Raw genomic sequence first — 25403 nt, 5'->3', positions numbered from 1 at the left:
TTCTGTTTTTTTTTAAATAGTTGATTAAAATTACTGTATTTTTAGATTTGATTTTTCTATGTAATTGAATTAATGGGTAGTTGTTTTTTAGTTGCTAAGTCATATCTGACTCTGTAGCCTGCCAGGCTCCTCTGTCCATGGATTTCCCAGGCAAGAATACTGGAGTGAGTTGCCATTTCCTTCTCCCAGAGGTCTTCCCAACCCAGGGATCTAACCTGCATCTTCTGCATTGGCAAGACGAATTCTTTACCACTGAGCCTCCGGGGGTGGGGGTGGGTTCTCTCTTTATCCCTTCCTCCAGCTGAAGGCACACTTTCCCGGGTCATTCGAAGAAGTGGGTTTGGACGGACAAGATGTTTTAGAACTCCACAGACAAGCTCAATTAGCATAATTCTTTGGAAGGGATTCAATAATCTTTGGCTACTATTAATATTTTTAATCTTTCATTTTTATTATGTGTATGATGTCAAGAGCTGTGGCAGGAAGCACATTTTGTCAATTAAATAATTAATCCCACAGCATAATAGTCAGGGAGGAAAAACTGACATTTGTCAGGTTCAAAGAAAATGAAAGCTGGGGAGGAGGTTTCATTACTCTTGCTTGGGAAACACATAATCTGAGAGCAGATTTGACTTGTTCCTTTCCTCATCTACCCTTCCTGCTACAAACATTCCCTGTATCAAACCACAGGAAAGAAAAAGCATTTGCAATAGTTCTCTCCCCCACCCCATCCTCATCCACCCAATCACAAAATCATGTTCAGTTCAGTTCAGTTCAGTTCAGTCACTCAGTCGTGTCTGACTCTTTGCGACCCCGTGAATCGCAGCATGCCAGGCCTCCCTGTCCATCACCAACTCCCAGAGTTCATTCAGATTCACATCCATCGAGTCGGTGATGCCATCCAGCCATCTCATCCTCGGTCGTCCCCTTCTCCTCCTGCCCCCAATCCCTCCCAGCATCAGAGTCTTTTCCAATGAGTCAACTCTTCACACGAGGTGGCCAAAGTATTGGAGTTTCAGCTTTAGTATCATTCCTTCCAAAGAACACCCAGGACTGATCTCCTTTAGGATGGACTGGTTGGATCTCCTGGCAGTCCAGAGGACTCTCAAGAGTCTTCTCCAACACCACAGTTCAAAAGCATCAAATCTTCGGCGCTCAGCCTTCTTCACAGTCCAACTCTCACATCCATCCATGATGTCTTCAGTCTCCTCCTTTCAGAACCATCAAAACTGGCTAAAATTGACTGCACGAAACTGCAGGGCAAGGATGACACTAGATTGCCTGCTTTCTGCTTTAGCAAATGCACAGAGGTTAGAAGCCTGAGCACTGGAGGTAGCACCCGGGTTCAAGTCCCTGCAGGGCCCTCACTGACCACGGGATCTCAATGCTCCAGGCCTGACTGTCTCAACTTGTGAAAGGATCCTGCCCTCAGGCCCCACCTCCCAGGGTGCTGGGAGACTTCAGCGACGGTGCACACACCTCCCAGCACATAGACGGCAGCGAGGTAAGGAGTCAGCACGCCTCGGCTATAAATAGCGATGCATTTCATCTATGTTTTTCATACAATCTGATTTATGAACATGTCGAGTGCGCTGTAGCACCAGCACACGCTGCACTTTCACTTTTCCTTCCACTTCTCTTAACCCTCCTCGCACTACTCCCCTCAGTCTCTCCTGACAGGAGGCCTCTGTCAGCGGCCTGCCTCTCTGTCTCTTTCCTCCGGCCCCTTCCCGCTCTAGCCCTTGGCTGGCAAGGAGCCGGGCAATATGACTGCCTGGTCCCCTAAGTCTAAGGTTCCAGGGTTTCCACAGATGGTCTCACCGTGTCATTAACAGTCTGCGCTGGATTAACGCTGCCTGGGAGGTGAAAATTGCGGCTCGCTATTTTTAACCTGTTAAGCATCCTCCTCTCTGCCAAAACTAAACGGTTACTTGGGGTGGGGATGTGTTTCCTGGGTGCATAATGCCACATGTGCAGCTTTTTTCTCTAATAGTATTCCACAAGGTATTTTTTCCCCCTATAGGTCACTACACAGTTATTTTTGTTATAAAAGGCAAGACTTCACCAGGCTCCCATTGCCTGCATGTCTACAGTACCTCCTATTTTTGCAATTGGTGAAAAATATACCCTGATAATCTACAGTAGCTGTATAGACAACATGAAACAAAAAAATCGGGTTTAGAATACTCGCCCATTGGACAATAAGCTCAAGACCCTTAATTTTGCAAGAGTACCTATCTCAAATATGTGTTCCATATTTCCTTTAAAAACTGGATTAAAACTGTTAAACAATTTTGCCCTCTTTCATGCAATTTGATACATGTAATTAGTAAGGCAGGTGGGGGGAAACAAACCAGCAAGGAAGTTAAGTGGGGGGAAAAATCTCCCTTTGGTAAATCAGATAAGTCTTCTTGACATAAACTGGTTTTAGGTGAGGTAACGCTATTTCAATCTAGTTAGGATGGCTCTTTCCACAATGCAGAGAAGAAGAAAAAAAAACATGGAAAATTTTCAAATTTTTTAATGATTTGTTGCAGTATTACTTTTTTCTGAAATTTGTTCCTGCTCAGGATCAGACTGAGTCACACTTTCTGTAAGGTGACTGGAAAAGAATGAATATATTCTTTATTTTGAAGTTTATTTTTCCTCATTTCTTGATGCAATTTGCTAAGTGACACTAAGCTATGGCTAACTGTACAATGCAGGAGCAAGGAGATTTTATTAGTAGTAATGTTGCACATATCTCAAGACTATGGTAGAAGAAACAAAATGTCTCTATGTACACTCCCCGGGTTCAGATGGTAAAGAATCTGCCTGCAGTGCAGGAGACCCAGGTTTGTTCCATGGGTCAGGAAGATTTCCCTGCTCAGAAATGGCAGCCCACTCCAGTATTCTTGCCTGGAGAATTCCATGGACAGAGGAGCCTGGTGGGCTACAGCCCATGGGGTTGCATAGAATCGGACACAACTGAGCAACTAACACTTATGCTAACTTTAAAGAAGCTACTGTCTTTAATGGGTGGATATCAGAAAGGTTAGGATTGTGAGGTCAAGTTACAGCAGAAACTCTTTAACTGGTTGAACACGCAGGCAGAAAACAAGAGTGTAAAAATGTTCAACAAATAAATGTGAATGATCAAACCATAACAGATTATATTATGGGAAACTAGGATGTTTTAACCTTAATGCCCTAGATTGCCTTTGAGCGAGAAAATGGAACTCTTGTGAAGCAGGTTCTCCAACAAACAGTCAGAAACAGCTGGGCTGGATGGATCAGGAGGTGATCCGGAGGAAGAATAAAGATGGGTTTCCTCACCGACAGTTCTGTTCTCCTTACACCAACTCTAACTAGAAAAACACTGTGAGCATCTTCCTGAGCCTGGAAGTTATGCTCCAACACTCTGACTGTGTGCAGGAAGGACTTGTGTCTGGGGCTCCATATGCCCACGGGTGGCTTTCCACCTCTAATGCGGAAGACTCTGGGATCACCTAACTCTCACAGTCTGAATCAGACGCTAGAACGTCAATCTAAGAAAATAATCATGGCATCCTGACACCAGCAAGTTAGCGCGAGCTAAGCGTGCCCGACGTTTCACTTGGACAAGGACCTACCTACCTTGTCTGGAGAACTCATCCGCTTCTCTGTGAACCAAATCCTTTACTCTGTTTCCGTAAAGCAGCCGTGAGGAATCGTGATCAAAGGCTTTCAGGGTTTCGCTGGAGCTGTAAGACTTCTGCGTGGGAACCCGGCACTCCTCGTTGTCCGCCGAGGAGTTCGTATAGCGCCGCTCCTTCTCCCGGCGGTTCTTGGTCAGCGAGCAGTAGGGCCGCCGTTCCTTCACATCCATACTTCATTCCTTCCCGGGGCACATCAGTCCTGGCTGTGGCCGGGTCGGCTCAGGGGTCCATCCTCAGTGGTCTGCCTGTGGAGATACAAGGTTGGCATGATGTCAGCATCAGCTCAGTTCAGTCACTCAGTCGTGTCCAACTCTTTGCGACCCCATGGACTGCAGCACGCCAGGCTTCCCTGTCCATCACCAGCTCCCGGAGCTTACTCAAACTCGTGTCCATTGAGTTGGTGATGCCACCCAACCATCTCATCCTCTGTCAGCATTACGTTCATCTAAAACCCGACGGCCTTCTTAACCTGGAGAATGGTGGGAGGGAAGGGTGTTATTGCATATGGTGGAAACTCACTTTCCCCAAGAAATGAACATTGGTGAAATCAGTTTAAGGTGTCCTGTCTCATCAGGGGGTGAGGCACACCCTCTGGTAATGAGTGTTATGAATCCTTGTTGAAGCTACTAGATCGAATCTTCACCTTAATGATGATCTAGTGGCTAAGTCGTATCTGACTCTTCCCACCCCATGGACAGCAGCCCACCAGGCTCCTCAGTCCATGGGATTCTCCAGGCAAGAATACTGGAGTGGGTTGCCATTTCCTTCTCCATCACCTTAATCACACACACACACAGACACACACACACACACACACACACACACAATAAGCTCAAGCTCGAATCTTGATCCAGAAGCTAGCTAAAAACTGGCCTCAATGTTTTCTAAATTTTTCACAATGGAAAAGTTTTCTCCTGTCTCATTTTCTTTATTCACGAAAAAAGTTTCTTAACAAAAAAAACCAAAACTACTTTTATTTCTTTAATCTGTTTTTAAAGAGCAAGAGAAAATTGGGAGCTTCTTAGAAGTAAATGTTAAGTGCACTGAACATATATTTTATTTTTTATTTTTTTAACAGACATTTCCTTCAAAGGGCACAGGTATCATGTGTTAAGGACCTACATGTCTTGACTGGTGGCAAAAGTGGACCCTTCTCTCCTATTCCTCTCCTTCAAAAGCATTTCCTCTTGAGAAAATGGATTGAAGCAGCACTATCTTGATATTTAAGGCAATTTGAGTAGCTAATTTGATGGGGTAGTTTCTTGCAAGGGCCAGTAGCAAGAATGAGTCAGAAGAAGCAAGGTGAATAGTGTTTCTTTGCCTACCTACTCTTTCTTGAATTTCCTGACAGGGGTTAAGGTAGGCAGAAAAGCCTCTGTCCCTGGATATGTGAGCCCAGGAGAGGGAGAGTGGCCCAGGGCTGATCCACATTTTAATTGGTCCTCCTTTGTCTTTATTCTTTCTCATTTTGTCTCTCCTTTTAATCTGAAGGTCTGCAAAGGCCTTGCCTTCAGCTTTCAGGCCTTTCCCTACCCCCACTCCCTTCCTAACCTCACTTTGTACTTGACTAATTCCATAATCAACTTGAAACAGTTGAGTCCCAGTGGCCCCGGTCTTTCTCTGGGGTTCCATGTCCTTAGTGCTGGGACTCATATATAGCTACTTTCTTCCACTTATAAAGCCCTTCTCCCAGCAGTCTCTGCCTCTTCAACCTCAGCCATGAGGATGTACATTACCCTGCTCTTTCTTGTGCTTCCAATGTGGAGTCTCATAGCTAACTCTGATTCACTGACAGTGGCTCAGCTGACATCTGCGCCGACTGTCAACAAGTCTCAATTCTTTCTGAGCGAAATTACAACTCCTAATACTTTTCACTTTCTCACTTCTGCCTTCTATCCAGTGATGAGGAGATGGGGAAAACTCTGAGCTGGAATGACCCCAAAGTTCCAGAGCCTCTGCGTGAAAAATTTGGATATTCCTCCTGCCATCTCTCCAACTGAACTAAATCCCACCCTTCCCATACTGACAGCTACCCCACATGGGGTTTCATATGTCTCTGCTATGATTTGAGCTGGGTGCTTAAAAGGAGTTGCTAATATTTTAGCTTGGTTGTTGAAATGTATCTTGACATCCCTACCTTTGTCTTCTTTTTGATGAATTCTATTATAAAAAGATGAATATTTTTCACTGACCCCTTCTGATTTAAAAAGATGAATGTTTTTCACTGACCCCTGCTGATTCATTACTCCATTTTTCTCTTTACCAATCCTTCCAATAGCTTTTAATAGAAATTGGATTTCCCTTAATGTAGCTTTCCTTTCTATTTAAGACAATAAATAATTTCAAGGTATGGTGACAGGAGTATTTTTACACAATAGGATTAAAACAGCAACCCACCAACTCACTCTTGTTATTCCAACAAATAAAAGTTACTTTAGATAAATATTTATTGAATCACTAATACGCTGAGAACATAACACTGAATCAAACAACGTCCCTGCCCTCAGGGAACACATGCATAGTGAGGGAAACAGATACATTTTTTTGTAACGCAGTGAATAAATATCCCTGAGTTAAAGGAAAATCTTGTTTCCAAAACAGTCTTGCTCTCTTTGGAGGAAAGGTTTACGTAGACTCTCATAACTGTATGATCATCAAAAAGCATTTCATTGACCAGAAAAAATTGTAACTTAAGCATCTTTGGTAATAGAATTTGGGGATTTGAAGTCATCATAAAGTTTCCATCTCTTGCCCTAAATTGACAGCTTTTTAAAAATAAGTATTGCCATATATAGGACTTCCCACGCGGTGCAGTGCTAAAGAACCTGCCGGAGACGCAGGAGATGCAGGTTTGACCCTGGGGTAAGGAAGATCTCCGGTAGGAAATGACAACTCACTCCAATATTCTTGCTGGAGAATTCCACGGATAGAGGAAATCTGGCGGGCTACAGTCCATGGGGTCACAAAGGGTAAGCACAACTGAGTGACTGAGCATGTATACACATTGCTATTTATATAAATATAAATGCATTTTTATACTTGAAAAATAAACTAATGCCAGGAAAAACTAGTTTCTTTCTCTGCTGCAGTTTGTTTCAATTAGTTAGATGAGGCACTGGAAAACTAGTCCCTTGACCAAATCTGACCCATGACCTGTTTTTGTAAATAAAGTTTTACTGAAACGCAGCACATATGTTTGTTTATGTATTCTCCTGGACTGTGTTCCTGCTGAAAATACATAATTGAGTGACTGCAACAGAGACTGTAGTGAATTAAATTGCAGTTCCCCCAAAATATATGCTCAAGTCCTAGCCCCTGGTACCTGTGAATGTGACCTTATCTAGAAATACAGTCTTTGTATTAATAGTTATAATAGAGTTAGAATGAGGTCATACTAAGTTCACATGGGCTCCAACTTCAATGACTGTTTTCTTTATACAGAGAGAAGAGGGGCATTTGGATACAAAGAATTATAAACAAATGAGAAAGGAGGCCAGGTGAGGATGGAGGCAGAGACTGAATCAAGCCTAGCGATGCCAAGGGCTGCCAGCAACCAGCAGAAGCCAGACAGATGCATGGAACAGATTCTCCCTAGAATCTCAGAGGGAGCATGACCCTTCTAACACCTCAATTCCATACTTCTTGCCTCTAGAATCAAAAGAATGAATTTCTGTTGGTTTAAGCCACCAGATTTGGGATATTTTGTTACTGGAACCCTAGGAAACTAACACAGAGATCCGATGACCCCCATAAAGTCTAAAGTATTTGCCGTCTGGCCCTTTATAGAGAAAAATTGCCAATGTCTAAGTTAGACCATACGTGTTTCCATTCTATCTTTTTCTTTGTCCCTTTGGATCTTTGAATGTAAAAGTATTTTCTTTACTATATAGTCCATGATACAATTTTTTTTCAGTCTCCCAAATCAAATAAATAAAAAATTGGTAAGTTCTTCAAAGTAGTAATATGAACATTTATCAACAGTGGCAAAGATGCATCCTTGTAGCAATGCTACCCAGGTTATAAATCAATTCTAATTAAACATTAATAAATTAGTACTAGATAATTTTAGGTATTCTTGAGTTTTATAGAATATCTCCAGCACTAAATATCTGACTTTTCTTTTGTGAAGCAATTTTAGAGTGCCATGGAAAATCAAGAGAGTATTCAAATACACATCAAAGACAAAGACATTTCGAGCTTAGGGATTCCAAGCAATAAAAAATCCTTAGCATCTCGCTTTCCAGTGCTGCAAATGGCTCAGACTCTTCAAGGATTTAATTTACACTGTAACGTTTGCAACTACTGATACGCTTCTGATGGAAGTCAGTGAGTTCAATATAACTTCAAAAGGCAGTTTTCTGCATTATCTCCAGCACTCAAAGCTGAAGATGAGAAGGTTAAAAAAATGCCGCTGCTTAAGTGGCACTAAATTGTTAAAGCACTTTGAAGGCAATTGCACAGTCCTACCCAAGGAAGAGGGTCACTGTGCGCATAGTCAGCATAAAGAGGTTAATGAACAGGACCTTTGCTTCATCAGTGGCTGGGAGCTTTGAAAAGGTAGGAAAACTATTAGAGAGAAAGGGGACCAAAATTTTTTGGTTGAACTGGCTATATATTGGCAAGTATATGACAATATCAAACTGATCTGGTTAATTTTCATGAGCGCCTTGAAAAACCACTCAGTTACTACACATAGCACTGCTCTGAAAAACACAGTTGGCCTTAAGCAAAATATCATTACTTGGCTGTTTGTTTTTCCTCAGTATCTTGCAAAGTATTTGAAAGATTCAATCAATGGGCAGGTGGTCCTGATTTAGGGACTCTAGGTATCAAATCTTCTATTTTAGATACATTATTTCAACATTATTTGAAACTTGGCCACAGAAGGCAGGACATTATCACATTGTATCATTATGTGTTCCTAACTCCAAAGAAGTATTATAAAATTGTATCTTTAGGAAGTAATCTGATTTTAACTGGACTTTCTATATTTTGTTTACAAGTGATGCATTCATATTTTATTTACTATCATCTTCTGTTTTATTTTTTAATATAAATTTATTTATTTTAATTGGAGGTTAATTACTTTACAATATTGTATTGGTTTTGCCATACATCAACATGAATCCGCCGCAGGTATACACGTGTTCCCCATCCTGAACCCCCCTCCCTTCTCCCTCCCTGTACCATCCCTCTGCGTAGTCTCCTATATTTTTTAAACCCTTGCTGCTAATGATTAGAATCTCTCAGGCTGGTGACAAAATCATCTGTGCGTTTAAAATTCTATAAGCTTATATGTTGATACAGCAACTGAAATAGAAACAAATGTCCAAACCCAAAGGATTAAGCAACCTTTTGGTCAAACTCACTCTTGCTTCCATTGTTATTTACTATCTGTAAGGATTACAAATTCCTGAATATTTCCCTGAATATCTTCTGCATAGACTGGCTCCTCACTTCATAATAGCTTGGAGAAGCTCCCCCAAAGGGATGAGCAGATTTTAGAGAAATGCTCATTTATCCCAACACATTTGAGGTTAATGATACAAATTAAATTATTTGTCTACAATACCAAGATTTTTCCTTTTATTATTCATGACTCATATTTCCCCTAATAAGCTAGTATTTATGATTTATTACCAGTTATGTTAATCCAACAGTAAATACAACTTTGCCCACCACAAGAACTTCAAAATGTTTCCTTTATTGAATAGCTAGATTACTGTTAATTGAACACAAGATGAAATCAATTGCTATTGTTCATTTCAGAGGAAATTTTGCTTCCTGAGACAAATTTATAAATCAAAGAACTGGAATAAGTACAAAAATAAAATCATGTTATGGTGATTTTTAAAATAATGCTAAATTCAAGCACAACTAAAATATGAGCTTACAGTTTCAAATAGAAGAACACAAGTGAATCTCATGTTTGAGACACAAAATTAAAACACAAACCAAACTGAAAAATATAGGGAATGGAGAGTGTATCATGAGTAACAAAAGTGGTGCTTACTGAGAAGATACAGAAATAAATATAGCACATAATTAGTGGTTGAGAAGATTAGAAACAAGAAAAGTTGCTTTCTTGACACAAGACAGGAGAGAAAGAGACTATTTGATAGCAGTAATAAATAAGAAGTCAACTTCTGCTTCCAGCCAACATGGAGTAACCAGAACTACATTTACCCTCCTGTCTAAAACAGCAACAGGGGCTACTCTTGCAGTCTCGTGGTTAAGATTCCATGCTCCCAAAGCAAGGGGTGTAGGTTCAACCCCTGATGGAAGAACTAAGATCCCACATGCCACAACATAAAATAGCATGGCCTAAACATAAAAGAGCAACAACAATAAAGCAGACAAGATACATGAAACAAAGCTTTCAAGATACGGCATGAAGAAGTGAAGGATGGTGAGCTTTGAGAAAGGGAGAGAAACAGGTGAGCCCTTGATTACCCTTGCTCATTGCCTTGAAAGAGTCTCTAGGCTGTAGCACAGGAAGGAGGTGCCCAGCAAGAGCTTAGCTGACTTCCTAAGCTACAGAGACAGTGCTGAGGGACTTCTGAAGGGGTGCAGCAGTTAAGACTCTGTGCTTCCAGTGCAGGGGCCCTGTTCCATTCCCAGTTGGGAAACTGAGATCCCATATGCAGCAAGGTGTGGCCAAAAAGAGAGTGAGAGAGAGTGAGAGCTGAAATTTGGTAGAACAGATGTTAAGAATTTGCAGGACAAAGTGCTGGAGACAAGGAGTTGCATGGGAAAGAAATCTGCAGATCTGTAGAGCGTCCTTCTTGAGAATTCATCAGAGCACTGACCAGCACATGCATGTGAGGGGACTACTGAAGGCCAGAGAAGGAATGATTTGCAAGGGTTATAGCAGAGTTGCTCAGTGTCAGTTGGCATCACTGACATTTTAGATGGAAAAATTCCTTTTTGTTGGGGGCTATCCTAGGTTGTTTAGCAGCATTCCTAGCCTCTATCCACTAAATACCAGTAGCACCCCTAGCTATGACAATAAAAAATGTCCTCAGACATTACCAAATGTTTCCCTGGAGCAAACTGCTCCTCTAAAGGACCACTGAATTATAGGGAACAGTACTCAGAGCTCCAACAGGGCCAAGAACAGTGTATAGTTTTGCCAGACTAGAAAAAGCTCATAATTTATTAGGCGGTGTACTCACAAAAAAGTCTTAGTTGTGGGGAATAATTAGCACTAGACTAAACATAGTTCTGGTCTCAATAAAAAAAATTCTTAAAAGCAAGACCAGAAAGGATCAAAGTGTTTCCAAGCAGCTTAACTGTCCCATAACAAAGCTTAAGAATATTAAAGGAATAGAAAAATAACCAGCAGTCAACAAAGTAAAAATTCACAACGTCTGTCATTTGATCAAACAGTACCTGGCATGGAAAGGAATGGGAAAATAATGAGGAGAAAAATCAAGCAATTGAAACTGACCCAGAAATGACATAGGTGTTAGAATGAAAGGACAAGGACATGAAAACAGCTATTAGCACTGTATTCCATATGTTCAAAAAATTGTATGGAGACATGAAAGATAAATTTAAAAAATAACTAAATCAAACTTCTAGAGATGGAGCTACCATGTCTGAGGTGCAACATACACTGGATAAGATGGACAGCAGGTTAGATATTGTGGAAGAAAAGATTAATGAATTAAAGTTATAGTAATGGAAACTATATGAAACGAAGCACTGAGAAAGAGTAAAAAAAAAAAAAAGTAGTCATCAGTAAGATGTGAGATGACTTCAAAAGGCCAATATATCAATAGATGTAATTGAAATCCATGAAGGAGGAGAGAGGATAAAACAGAAAAAATCCTGAAGAAATAGCAACCCAACAATTCTCAAATTTGGCAAATGTTATAAAAACCCACAGATCCAGAAACTCAACAAAGCCCAAGCACAAGAAAAAAAATTATACCAACACATTTGATTACAATTTTTCAAACTCAATAATAAGAAAGAAGTCTGAAAGCCGACACAGGAAAACGGCACATTCAATACAGAGTTTCCCATTGGAAATAATGTAAGCAAGAAGACATTAGAGAAATATTTTAAAGTACTGAAAGAAAAAAAAAAACCAACAACAACCTGTCATTGTAGAATTCTATAAGCCATGAAAATATCTCTTAAAAATGAAGGCAGAATAACTACCTTTTCAGACATATTAAAGTTAATCACTAGTAGACTCTCATTACAAGAAATATAATGGAAGTCCTCCAGGCAGAAAGTGACATCAGACAGAAATATAGATCTACAAAAGGAATAAATAGCCCTTGGAAATGGTAGTTATATGGTTAAATACATAAGATATTTTCTTATTAAATCTCTTTTAAAAATAGATGACTAAACAAAAATCATAAAGTGTTGTGGATTTTATAGCATGTGTAAGTCAAATTTATTGCAACAGTAGCACAGAGGAAGGAGTGAATAAACAGGAGTATAATATTGCAGGGTTTTTATACGATAAGTGAAGCAGCATAATCCTACCTCAAGGTAGGCTGTTATAGTCAAGATGTATACTTTAAACCCCAGTGTAACCACTAAAATAACAAAACTGAGCATCACAGCCAATAAGTTAACAAAAGAAATAATGGAATCATAAGAAAGGGAAGCATTCTTTCCAAAGAAAGAGGAGGAACAGGGAGTACTTGGGGCAAATGGAATACAGTAGCAAGATGAGAGACTAAAGCCTCACTAAGCCAGGAATCACATTAGATGTGAATGAGCTACACACTCCACACAAGGCAGAGACTTTCAGACTTGAGTAATACGAAAAAAGGTAAACAAAGAGCAGACCACAAATCAGGTGGGATCTAAGCCAGGGTGGAATATACTTTAAAACAATCCACTGTTTATAATAGCCAGGACATGGAAACAACCTAGATGTCCATCAGCAGATGAATGGATAAGAAAGCTGTGGTACATATACACAATGGAGTATTACTCAGCCGTTAAAAAGAATTCATTTGAATCAGTTCTGATGAGATGGATGAAACTGGAGCCAATTATACAGAGTGAAGTAAGCCAGAAAGAAAAAGACCAATACAGTATACTAACACATATATATGGAATTTAGGAAGATGGCAATGATGACCCTGTATGCAAGTCAGGAAAAAAGACACAGATGGGTATAACGGACTTTTGGTCTCAGAGGGAGAGGGAGAGGGTGGGATGATTTGGGAGAATGGGAATTCTAACATGATACTATCATGTAAGAATTGAATCGCCAGTCCATGTCTGACGTAGGGTGCAGCATGCTTGGGGCTGGTGCATGGGGATGACCCAGGGGGATGTTGTGGGGAGGGAGGTGGGAGGGGGGGTCATGTTTGGGAACGCATGTAAGAATTAAAGATTTTAAAATTTAAAAAAAAAAATAAAAATTAAAAAAAAAAGTGGAAAAAAAAATAAAAAAAAAAATAAAATGAAAAAAAAAAAAATAAATAAAACAATCCACTTTGAGAAAGAGCCCATTCATTATAGATGATATCAGTTCATTAAAGTGAAATGTCCAGATTAAGCAAATCTATAGAGTCCATGGGCTTCCCTAGTGGCTCAGATGGTAAAGCGTCTGCCTACAATGCCGGAGACCTGGGTTTGATCCCTGGGTTGGGAATTTCCCCTGGAGAAGGAAATGGCAACCCACTCCAGTACTCTTGCCTGGAAAATCCCATGGGCAGAGGAGCCTAGTAGGCTACAGTCCATGGGGTTGCAAAGAGTCAGACACAACTGAGCAACTTCACTTCACTTCATAGAGTCCAAAAGAAAGCAGACTAGTGGTTGCCTAAGGCTGGGGCTTGAGGAGAAATGGGAAGTGAATGCTAATGGGTTGAGGTTTTCTCTTGGGGATGATGGATATATTCTCAAGTTGACTGTGGTGATGGTTGGACAACTCAGCAGATATACTAAAACTGTTGAATTTTGTACTTTAAATGGGTGAGTTGTATGGTATGTGTATCACACCTCAATGAAGCGGTTGTACTTTTCTTTTAAAAATTAAGAAATAAGACCCAATCACATACTGCTTCCAAGAAATATACTTAAATACAAAGATACAAATAGGTTAAGAGTAAATGGAAGGAAAAGAGAAAACTAACCATATCAATAATTGCATTAAACACAAATATAAATGATCAAAACAATTAAAAGGCAGAGGCAGTCAGATTGGAGAGACACTCAGCTGGAGAAACACTTAGCAGCGATTGAAAAGAATGCAATGGACCTATTTACGTGCATTGACGTGGAACTATGCCCAAGGCAGTATGGCAAGTACAGGTGTTGGCTGCTCAGTCCTGTCCAACTCTTTGCAACCCTATGGACTGTAGCCCACCAGGCTCCTCTGTCCATGAAATTCTCCAGGCAAGAATACTGGAGTAGGTTGCCATTTCCTTCTCCAGGGCATCTTCCCGACCCAGGGATCGAACCTATGTCTCTTGCATTGCAGGTGGATTCTTTACTACTGAGCCACCAGGGAAGCAGAATGTTCATTATTTTTTTTTATTCATTCACCAAGCATATCAGGCATGACAATAGGTTCTGGGAATGGAGAGATAAACAAAGCTTAGTCTCTACTCTCTTTCGTTCTGAAAGAGGAGATGGAATTTAAATGATGCCACATAAGTAAATTTACAACTTTCGAAAATGTAGCAAATGCTACAAAAAATTGCCAGTTGCTAAGAGAGAGAATAGAAGGTAGGGTTGGATGGAGGCTGAGAGACAAAAGAAGGAGTGATCTTAAATGACATTTAGGCTGAGAGCCATTGGAGAAAGGGTTTAGCCTGATCACAAGTATGTGACTCAGAAAAGAGGCAGAACAGACCAGGTGGAGAGAATGTGTTCCAACAACACATGGGGGGAGGGGCTTGGTGGACAAACACCAGCAGGACTAGGGCAGAGAGAGAGACAGACGAGAGGCATGAGATGAGTCCAGAGGGCACCGGCCCTGGAGGCAGAGCTTCGCAGGACTGGCTCAGTGGTTTCACCCCCATATCACCAATAACGGGTGACCGCTGGAGAGCCATACATGGCGCGTTTGACATGATCCATCAGATTGACAGTATGGAAAGACCCCTCGGGCCAAAGCCTGGGGCACAGGGAAGACGGAGGTCTGGAGCAGAAACGGGAAGACTTGCTGGTGGATTTTTGCAGAAGTCCAGGCAAGACGATGAGTGCTTAGACTCTAGGCCCTTTGACGGCAGCGGGCGTTTAGAGAGGTGGATGGATGGGAGAGACACAGCACCAGAAGCCCATGATGGGTTGAAATGAGGGTGAAGAGAAGGAAAGCACTGGGGATGACCCCCAGGCTGCTGGCTGGAGCAGACTGGGGAGGAGGGACATCTATCAGGACAGAGGGGGCAGGGAGCAACCCCACAAAACCATTCAGTGCGCACTCCCAGTTCTTAACTTTTCTTTCATTTAAAACAGACACCATTAGGCAGTAATCTTTATTCCTTGTAGAAACTAGAAAAATAAAGAAAAGAGCAAAAAAAAATAAAAATTATTGTTCACTTAATATTTTAGTTGCGCCTTTTCAGATTTTCATATGCATGTGTGTTTATGAATATGTGTGAAATATATAATTTATAATTTAATATAAATGATCTTGTAACCCATTTCTACTTGACATTTTATGAACAGCTTCATTGAAGCTGATATATTTATGTCATTATTTCTAAAATGATAAATTGGAAGCTTGTTCATTTAGAATTGAAAATTATTCTTCAGGCATAGATAGCAAATACACAGACTTAGAAAATGAAATAAATAGGAGCAATATACTAAAATAGCTACTGAGTAAGTGTGAATACTGGAAAATTTTTAATTGGAAAATATATAGAACAGTGCCTGGGGCTATAAGAAAAGTGGCTCGAGTCTGATCAAATCATTAAAAATTCTTTCAAAATTTTTTATATGTAGAAAGAAACAGAAACTTGGAAATTATCAAAAAAGACAAAAATACAGATAATGAGGCTAAGTTATCCAGGATTGTAAAATAGGGATATACTACCTGTGATTTAAAAAGAAATAGAGCAATTCATTTGCACAACTTGAAATTAAAAGTGATTCTATCTTTCCTAATAAACATAGTGGACAATAGTAATATAATAGTAAAATCTATTAATACAATTATGTGGGCTACGGTTGGCTGCAAAGGCTTGAAAAACTGCAAGAAAATGTCATAATCTCCACACTTGGAATAATTTGGGAAAAGGCCCTCTAGAATCCAACATGGCTAAGCCAAATGCAGTTTTCCTATCTCCCAGACCTTTAGGGAGAAGTGTAAATCATCTCTCTCAATTTGTCTGCCTGCCTGGATCAACCAATATCTATCATATATATTTAAACATTTTTATGATGGTTTAATCCAGAACCCTGAATCTACAGGCCACCACTTTATTCACCCATGTTTCAAAATGCCATGCCTTTGAAAACATTGATAGTAACACTATCAGAGTCAGGGGAAAAATTAAACTGTTATGAGACTGTCATCAGACTGTGTTATCCAAATAGCCTCCAATATACACTGATTTTTTTTTTAAGTTGCTCAGTCGTGTCTGACTCTTTGTGATCCCATGGACTATACGGTCCATGGAATTCTCCAGGCCAGAATACTGGAGTGGGTAGCAGTTCCCTTCTCCAGGGGATCTTCCCAACCCAGGGATTGAACCCAGGTCACCTGCATTACAGGTGGATTCTTTACCAGCTGAGCTACTAGGGAAGCCCACACTAGATATAAAGCAATCAAAGTGACAACTTTGATATCGCTCCATGTATTTTTCTGATTGAACTGGGTCATCGACTGTCCTTCAAACATACGTGTCTACCCCAGTGGACATGCCAGCCACCCATTGTCAAATACATAACCATAACAATAACCTCCACTCTTTAAACACTTTTTCATGCTAGGCTGCACATTGCATTATAATTTCTAACAAGAGCTCATCAAGTTTTTTATATTTGCCAGTTTTACAGGTAAAGAAATATGAGGAATTGATATAAAAATTTCAAGTCAGACACACAGGGAGTGGCCAGGCTGGGAATCACATGGCCACACAGTGTTTTCTCATTTAAGTCTCTAAACAGTTGCCAAGCTATAAGGCCTGTAGGGCATCGACTCAAAATTCAAACCTCTAGCCATAATGTGAGAAAAGAAGCAAGCCTTTTGCATGGCTGAAAAACACCTACAGCTTCTGTATCAGAAAAATGACCTGTGGGTATTACTGACCTGGTGACAGGTGGGGACCCACATGCCACTGGAGGAGCTTCTTAAACGAAGAGCTTGGACTATTTCCCTAAGTGCTGGGCATATTCCTCTCTTGAAGAGTGGACATAAAAGCTCCTTGATGAATTATTAATTTCAATCTTGATTATTTATTGAGTGCTTAAAATACGCCAGGTGCTTTACATATATGACCTCACTTAATCCTCACAGCAAGCTTGCAAGGTAAGAATTATGAATTCCATTTTCACGGGAGAGAACGAAGACCCGGAAAGATGAATGGATTCGTCCAAGGACACAGAGTCAGGAAGTAGCTGAGTGGAATTTGAACACATTTCAGTTAATTCCAAATCTGTCATCGTAACATTAGCTCTCCTTTCCAACCTTAGAACAAGAGGGGATTTAAGCCATAAAAAAAAAAACAAAAGTCAAGCAATTTTTTTTTTTAATGGCTGCCCCACTCAGCATGTAGAGGCTTAGTTTCCCCATGAGGGGCTGAACCCATATACCCTGCACTGGACGCAGAGCCTTGATCCCTGGACAGCCAGGAAGCCCCTCAAGCAAATTTTTTTTAAGCCGGGAGGAGTGGAGAGGGAGGAGGAGCAGCAAAGAGTTTGACAAACTGCGCCAGGACATCAGTGGCTCCAGCAAATGAAGGTTGTCACATTGATAATACCACAAAAATTAAATTTGTGGAGACCATGGTACTAGGGATGCAAAAGGAAGAGCCAGGTAAAATTCACCTGAGGAGTAAGAAAGGTGGAAAATTTAAGACCCAGTTAAAAAGGCCAAATATATTGGGAGTATTTCCACGCTTCTTTGAGGAAAAGACAATTTAGGAAGAAAGAAATGATACCACATTCTGATATTATATGATTCAGAGGAGAACCCAGTCATAATTCCCTTTGCTTTGTCTCCCCTCCCATGTGGTTTAGTTACTAGAAGAGAAAGTCTTTCATACATCACAGCCATTGTGGTCGTGCTGCCGCTGCTGCTGCTAAGTCGCTTCAATTGTGTCTGACTCTGCAACCCTATGGATAGACGGTAACCCGCCAGGCTCCTCCGTCCATGGGGTTCTCCAAGCAAGAATACTGGAGAGGGTAGCCAATGGCACTCCACTCCAGCGCTCTTGCCTCGAGAATACCATGGACAGAGGGGCCTGGTAGGCTGCAGTCCATGGGGTCGCCAGGAGTCGGACATGACTGAGCGACTTCACTTTCACTTTTCACTTTCATGCATTGGAGAAGGAAATGGCAACCCACTCCAGTGTTCTTGCCCGGAGAATCCCAGGGACGGGGGAGCCTGGTGGGCTGCCGTCTATGGATGGGGTCGCACAGAGTCAGACGCGACTGAAGCGACTTAGCAGCAGCAGCAGCTGTGCCCTCATCTAGGGAATCTTCCCGACCCAGGGATGAAACCCGCCTGTCTTCGGTCTCCTGCTTTGGCAGGCAGGTTATTTACCACTAGCGCCGCCTGGGAAGCCCCACTGTGGTCATAGGAGGTTTTTCTTTTTTTTTTTGTATGCCCCGTATTTCCCTGAATAAATGCTCCTCTCCCCCTTGAACAGGCGGTTCATGTAGAACAGACCCTCATCCTAGGGCCAAGGAATTGCCAGCACAGAATCTCAGTGATTGGTTCAGGAACGGACATGTGATCTAACTCTGACCAATAAGACCAGCTCCTGGACATGTGACAAAGCTACTGGGAATGTGCTACTCAAAACCAGCCAATGCAGATTTGCTAATCTGAGAAGATGAACACCTAAAGCTTGTTTACATTTTTGCCACTATGTGAAGAAGGCCTGCCTGCCACTGGAGTCTAAATAGAAGAAAAGAGACCTCAGAAAGAGAACTGACAAGTTCTCACTCTAATTTTTCAAGTTAAAAAAAAAAAATCTAAACTAATACAACTGGGGTAGAAAATCAGGTTTTGATCAGACAGATGATGCCAAAAGCCCAGCTCTGCTATTTACAGTTTATGTGGCTTATGACCTGGGACAAGTTATTTAAACTCCCTGAAATTTGGTTTCCTACTTTTCATTTTCTAAAATGCTTCCAACAATATCTTTCTTATAGAGATATAGAGATATCTTATAGAGATATTATGCTGATTAGATGAGATACAGTTTTAAAAGCATTTTTGCCCAGTGATTGGCATATAACCTGATGTTGACTTGATAAGGACCAGTTACTATAATTAAATTCAAAAACATTGTTCAGTATCCAAAAACAACATCCAGTATCATTGGACTTATCTGAGGAAGCTGGGATGGAGAAAAATGTCTAAAAGCTCAGTTCTACAAGGTTGAGAGTCAGAGATTTTACATCTGTAGTGAAACATTTTGCTAAAATGTTTGAATGGGATTTGGGGTTTGAATTTTTACAAGCTTATTCAGAAATACTATGTTATCAAAAAAAGAAACAAATAGTCCCCATACTGATAATTTCAAAATGATTTCATCTCTAATGATATCCAAATATGTATGTCTTGGTAGTAAAAAGCGAAGTCAGCAAACAACAGGAAAAGACTTTCAGGAGAAGCAATGAAACTGATTAAGAGTCTCTAGATTGAAAGGACTATGTGAGGTTTTATTTTAGTAACAACTAGGTGGAGACCTGATAACTACCCACAAGAACTTGGAGAATAAAGATAACTGCAGTTTTTCATGCCTCTCTAACCCACAGGCAAAATTACTATAATAAACATATCCTCTGTCTCCTGCCCACCAGATAGTTTTCATCTCAGTCTGAAAAGTACCAAACCACCCAAATGGCACCTTCTTTACAGACCCCCGGAGCGCAGGAAATGCTGGTTCTGTGCTGGAGGTGAGGGTCTTGTTCAATTCGTGCCTTCCTGCAGAGCCGTGGACAGAGAGATTCCCAAACTGCGCTTCTCCTTGAAGCGGTGGAGCTCAGGAGACAGGGCCATTCTGGAGCTGCTTCAGGGCTTCAGAGCGCCTTCGGTTCAGTCCTAAAGAACTATGGAAACTCTCTTATGGACTACATCCAACCCTTTGGCTGTGGACTCAGTCTCCATAAGTGTGGGGAAAAGGACCAACATCTTTATCACCAGACTGGCAAGTAAATTGCCAACGTCATCAGGAGGATTCAATTCTCTTTACTATTTCTCTTCTCTGGTATTTATTGTTTGTTTTTAAGTAAATTTTCATCCAGCTCTATCAGGACACATAAAGATGCTTGCCTTGGTCGAGGCTCATATAGGAATACACTGTTTTGATATCTCAAGTTTAATCATATACCTTAAAGTACATATGTATAACAGACTCAAATATTCTGACTTTGTATAAATACAGCCAAATCGTCAAGCAAAAATAGGAAAAGTATATACAGTTAGTCAACCCTTCTAGATTTCCTGAATGTTTTCTATCATAAAGACAAATAAATACATAATTTATGTTTGTAAAAAATGGTATGAGTTGGGGACATATGGCCTGACCCAAGCTGACCTTGTCAGGGGCACCTGCTAAGGGGCAAAGGGGGGTTGCCACCGAGTGACAGAGCTTTGTCTGCTTCAGGAGGGCCCCTTTCAATAATTGGCACAAAGGCCCTGGTATAAGCAGCCCAATCAAAAAAATGTTTTTTTGCTGTTACTAGTGATGAGTCAAGGCACAGGATGAAAACGCATCTATGAAGTAGATGAGGTTGTTGCTTTCTCAGGTATCTGCTGAACAGGAGTCTTTCAATGCTCTTCCCGACCACGAAAGGGCAGTGCAAGCGAGAGTGTTCCCACAGGCACAGAGATGAGAAATTCTGTTTCCTTGGTTTCCCGTTGACTGCCTGCCAAGAGGAGAAACTGGACTTCTGCCACTGTGTTTCATACCTTGATGATGTATTCCAGACAATTGCAAAAAACCACACTTTCAGGGTAAGCCAGCAAATTGTGGCTACTCAATAAATATTAAGCCGCCACAACAATTTGGAGTAAGTCCATTTGCTCTGTGCTTCTTGAAAGAAAGGCATGACTAAAATGTGATAGTCACTGTTGAGAAAATATGATCTAATTTTGACTACTAATGCTTTCTTTGCTTTAAAATAATTGAGCTTGCTATTCATCTTATTACAAAAGAGTTAAGATATCAGTTAATAGTTATAGTTCTAATCTATATGCCAGGAGGAGTTTAAAATTAATCTGGATGGAGAATGAAGGAAAGGATTCTATTTTGAGGAAACACCTTCCCAAGGTGAGTCTACTGGTCCATCTCCCTCCTACCTGGGCCTACTGCAGGGGCAGCATTTCTACAACCAGAAAGTGGGTTATTTCAGCCCTCATTTAATTTCTGATCCTTCTGCTTCTAACTCTCAATAGGGGAGGCAAATTAGCACTGCTAACAGTAATTATTTTCCATAATGGACACCTGTTACCTAGCCTACTAACCTGACTTCCTGTGAGTGACCAAGTAGTAATGACTACTAGTTATCATTAGTCTAGATGTGCATTTATCCCCACCCTCAGCCTTTACTCACTTCACAGCTGCCGTTCCCCTCTGAGCATATGAAATGGTGAGACCACTTTGAAGAGAAGAAATCAGGAACAGAAAGATTTCCCTGATTATTTTTGGCAAATAGCCGCATTTCATTGGATTGCCTCTACAGTCTATGGTAGTAAACATGTAATGTGGAATATATTTTAATTGCTGTGATGTAAATGAGACTTTGGGGTCATGTTACAGAGTGTTAACTGAAAGATCCAGCTAGGACTTTAGCATGCCTGCAGGCCTTTTAAATTGTTATGGGAAATTGCAGCATTCAATTGAGTAGTTTCAACACTGGGCTCCCCTAAGGCTTATTACAGTTTGGCAACATGATGCCAATTTCAACTAATGTACATAATGCTTTTTTCCTCTCATACTTTATCTACAGAACCTCTCCAGTATGTACAACTCAAAAACCATGAAACACGAGGCAGACGAAGAGCTGCATAATTGAGGCAATATACTGCTACGTTAGTGGCAAAAGGTCTCAGGTACAAAGGACCTGACTCAGATGGGGTCCAGAAAACCATGAGTAGCAAAATATTGGTCCAATAATAATAAATAGAAATACACAGAAGATGCCCAAATTATTAGAATTTAATTTCCCATTAAAAATTTTAAAAATAATACACAAGAAATGCATCCAGATAACTCAATCCAAGAACAATTCAGGTGGTAAATATATAGAAGATCAACCTGAGATGCTAGGATGCTGAGAAAATGTTTTACAATTTATAAACATTTTCATATATGCTCTGATAGTTAAGTTGGCTGTGAAAACCTGGTAACTTAAGTATGAGCCACTAAAAAGACAAAGTAAAAGTGATAAGGCTCAGTGTGTCTGACTCTTTTGCAACCCTATGGACTACAGTGTGCCAGGCTCCTCTGTCCATGGGATTTCCCAGGCAAGAATACTGAAGTGGGTTGCCATTCCCTTCTCCAGGGGGGTCTTCCCAACCCAAAGATTGAATAGTCGGTAAGGAATCTGCCTGCAATGCAGAAGACCCTGATTTGATTCCTGGGTGGGGAAGATCTGCTGGAGAAGGGATGGGCTGCCCTCTCCAGTATTCTTGGGCTTCCCTGGTGGCTCAGCTGGTAAAGAATCTGCCTGCAATGCAGGAGACCTGTGTTTGATTCCTGGTTTGGGAAGATCCCCTGGAGAAGGGAATGGTTACCCACTGCACTATTCTGGTCTGGAGAATTCTATGAACTATATAGTCCATGGGGTCGCAAAGAGTCAGACACTAATGAGCGACTTTCACTTTCACTTTACCATCTGAGTCACCAGAGAAACCCCCCAAAGAAGAATATATCTTAGATGTAAGTATGGCTTACTGTCATACAAGAGAGCGGACCAGAGGATCCTGTGTTTTCTTCCTGGGACATGAAGTGCCAGTCTATATAACTTCCTGGGGCTGAAAATAAGAAGGTGGACCAGATTCTCCACTGCCTGACTAGCCTGATCTGACACAGGCTCCCACCCCACCCACCTTCTCAGGATGTTTCTCAGCAAGACAACGCAGAACCCGTCACCAAGAGGGCAACAGATATGCCCAAGATTGTCACTGGTTTTGCGTTAGATCTCCCAAATGGCTGGATAATACCCATTTCAGTTGGATATGCAGAACTTGGGGAGTGAATCACAATGTTATAAGAATATCTTCCCAGCTACCATTATTGAACTGCAGAACATCTTGGATAACAAACACTTCCTTTGAAGCCCGGCAACAAAAGACATGAAATAGTCTCTGTGACAGGGATTCCCTGGTAGCTCAAATGGTAGAGCCTTCTGCAGTGCGCAAGACCTGGGTTTGATCCCTGGGTCAGGAAGATCCCCTGGAGAAGGAGATGACAACCGACCCCAGTATTCTTGCCTGGAGAATCCCATGGATGGAGAAGCCGGGCAGGCTACAGTCCATGGGGGCGCAAAGAGTCGGACACGACTGAGTGACTTCACTTTCTTTTCAGTCCCTGTGACCTAAACACTACCTATCAACCTGGCACTGGGTGTTTCATACCAGGCCATACACACCATGACTCACTGTGGACAATGAGTACTCTGATGAGAGATAGCCTTCCATGTGAAGCCAAGGCAGAGAGGCAGAAAAGGGGCAGCTTCTGCAGAAGCAAAAGAGTAAAACCAGGGCACAGATCTGAACTATCTCATTAAGAAATTGTAGCAAAAGAGGCTAAATTATGGCTAAAATAACCATAAGCAGAATACTGTCAGAATATGGATTTTGAATAATCATGTTCTTCCACAGCCCCATGGATGGCTCACTGAAACCATTCTACCAGTCTGATCACACCTAATTTTTTAGTTCAGCAAATTCTCCACAACACTATTCATGGCATACTTTGAAATATCACCTGTTTTGGTGGCTTATTGAAAAGAATAAAAGACTCAAAACAACACTGGAAAATTATCCACAATTGTAATGCAGTTATTTCTGTAGTAAATCAATGCTTACAGTCTCAGTTAAGGAATCAAGCATTCCTGGTTAATCACACTCTTCAACCCCTGGCCCTTCAGAACGTATTCTTTGCTAATGTTTTGGAATAGAGCTGTTTATTGCCCTGACCACATCCTCTTCTGTACTTTCAGGACAGAATGCTTACATGCTTCAGTAAAAATGAAATACTTTCTGGATCTGGCCTGGAAAAGTAATACACAGCACTGGTCAAGTGTGCCATTCTCAGAAACCAGCGCAGCTCAACTTTCTAGATGCTAGATCCACCTGCATCTTCTTGGTGCAACGCCCCCCTCAAAAAAATCTTGACAAATTGATCTCCATTTGGCGGTACCTCTTATTTATTGGCAGCACACAAATAAGTCAAAGGAAAGTGGCTGAACATTGCAGAATGATAAAAGATATACACAGTAACACGTTCTCTGGTTTGTGTCCATGCAGACCAGTTTTGAGGTATATAATTCTCGCTCCAGATTGAACACTATTTTGGTTACAACTGCTGAGAAGGGGAAGAGCACCACCTGTCACAGAAATTCAACTGTACTTTCATTTTCTATTTAACCATTCTACATGCTTCTCAACTTCAAAATTCATATCACCCCTAACTGTGCATTGGCAGACAAATGGATAAGGAAGATGTGGTGCATGTATACAGTGGAATATTACTAGGCCATAAAAAAGAACAAAATAATGCCATTTGTCGCAACATGCTTGGATCCAGAGATTATCATACTAAGTGAAGTAAATCAGACAAAGACAAATAAACATCACTTATATGTGGAATCTAAAGTATGATCCAAATGAACTTATTTACAAAACAGAAACAAACTCACAGACTTATAAAGCAAATTTATGATTACCAAAGGGGAAAGGAGGGGAGGTGAATTAGGAGGTTGGGATTAATACACACTAATATTTATATATAATAATCAACAAGGACCTACTGTATAGCACTGGGAACTCTACTCAGTATTCTGTAATAATTGATAAAGGAAAATAATCTGAAAAAGAAAGAATAGGTATGTGTATATGTATATATATAACTGAATCATTTTGCTATACACCTGAAATAAAGAATTGCAAATCAACTATATAAATTGGAAACATTTTTAAAAAGGAAAGAAAAAATAGTGCCCTTTTCTCAGGGCAAATGTCTTTATGCAATGCATAACATAAGAAAAAAAAAAGAAAATTCACAATGACCCCAAAGACTCTTTCTGATGTTACCCACCTTTGTGTCTCACACATAGTAAGTCTTCAATAATCTCCTGATTCACATGAATGTGGTGTCCCCCAGAACCCAAATGAGAAAACAAAGCTGGTTGTAATAGAAAAAAAAAATTACCTCAAAAGAGAAAAGATAATACAATACTGTCTTCAGGGCATTTCTCACTTGCCACTACCAGATTTAGTTCATTTGCTTTTGCGTAATTTTTTCACTATCCCCTATAGAGTCTTCATACTCTATTTAAAACCTTCCTCTTGAATAATAGGAACGTGATCATCTAGCAAGGAAGCTGTTATAACAA

General features: G+C 40.7%; 1 protein-coding gene across 4 annotated transcripts in view; it reads right to left on the bottom strand.

Moving 5' to 3' along the window:
- Positions 1-25403, bottom strand: part of TENM3 (teneurin transmembrane protein 3) — a 629396-nt gene that overhangs the window by 450393 nt on the left and 153600 nt on the right. For all 4 annotated transcript variants that reach the window (XM_069573182.1, XM_069573184.1, XM_069573185.1 and 1 more), the window contains exon 2: positions 3616-3922. In XM_069573182.1, coding sequence (XP_069429283.1) covers positions 3616-3847 — 232 coding nt within the window. In that variant the 5' untranslated portion in view covers positions 3848-3922. The remainder of the gene's footprint in view (positions 1-3615; positions 3923-25403) is intronic.

This window comes from Ovis canadensis, chromosome 26 (assembly GCF_042477335.2).
Source record: "Ovis canadensis isolate MfBH-ARS-UI-01 breed Bighorn chromosome 26, ARS-UI_OviCan_v2, whole genome shotgun sequence".
NCBI lineage: Eukaryota > Metazoa > Chordata > Mammalia > Artiodactyla > Bovidae > Ovis > Ovis canadensis.
Note: the sequence above shows the minus strand (reverse complement) of the source record. Positions and strands in the feature narration are given on the sequence as shown.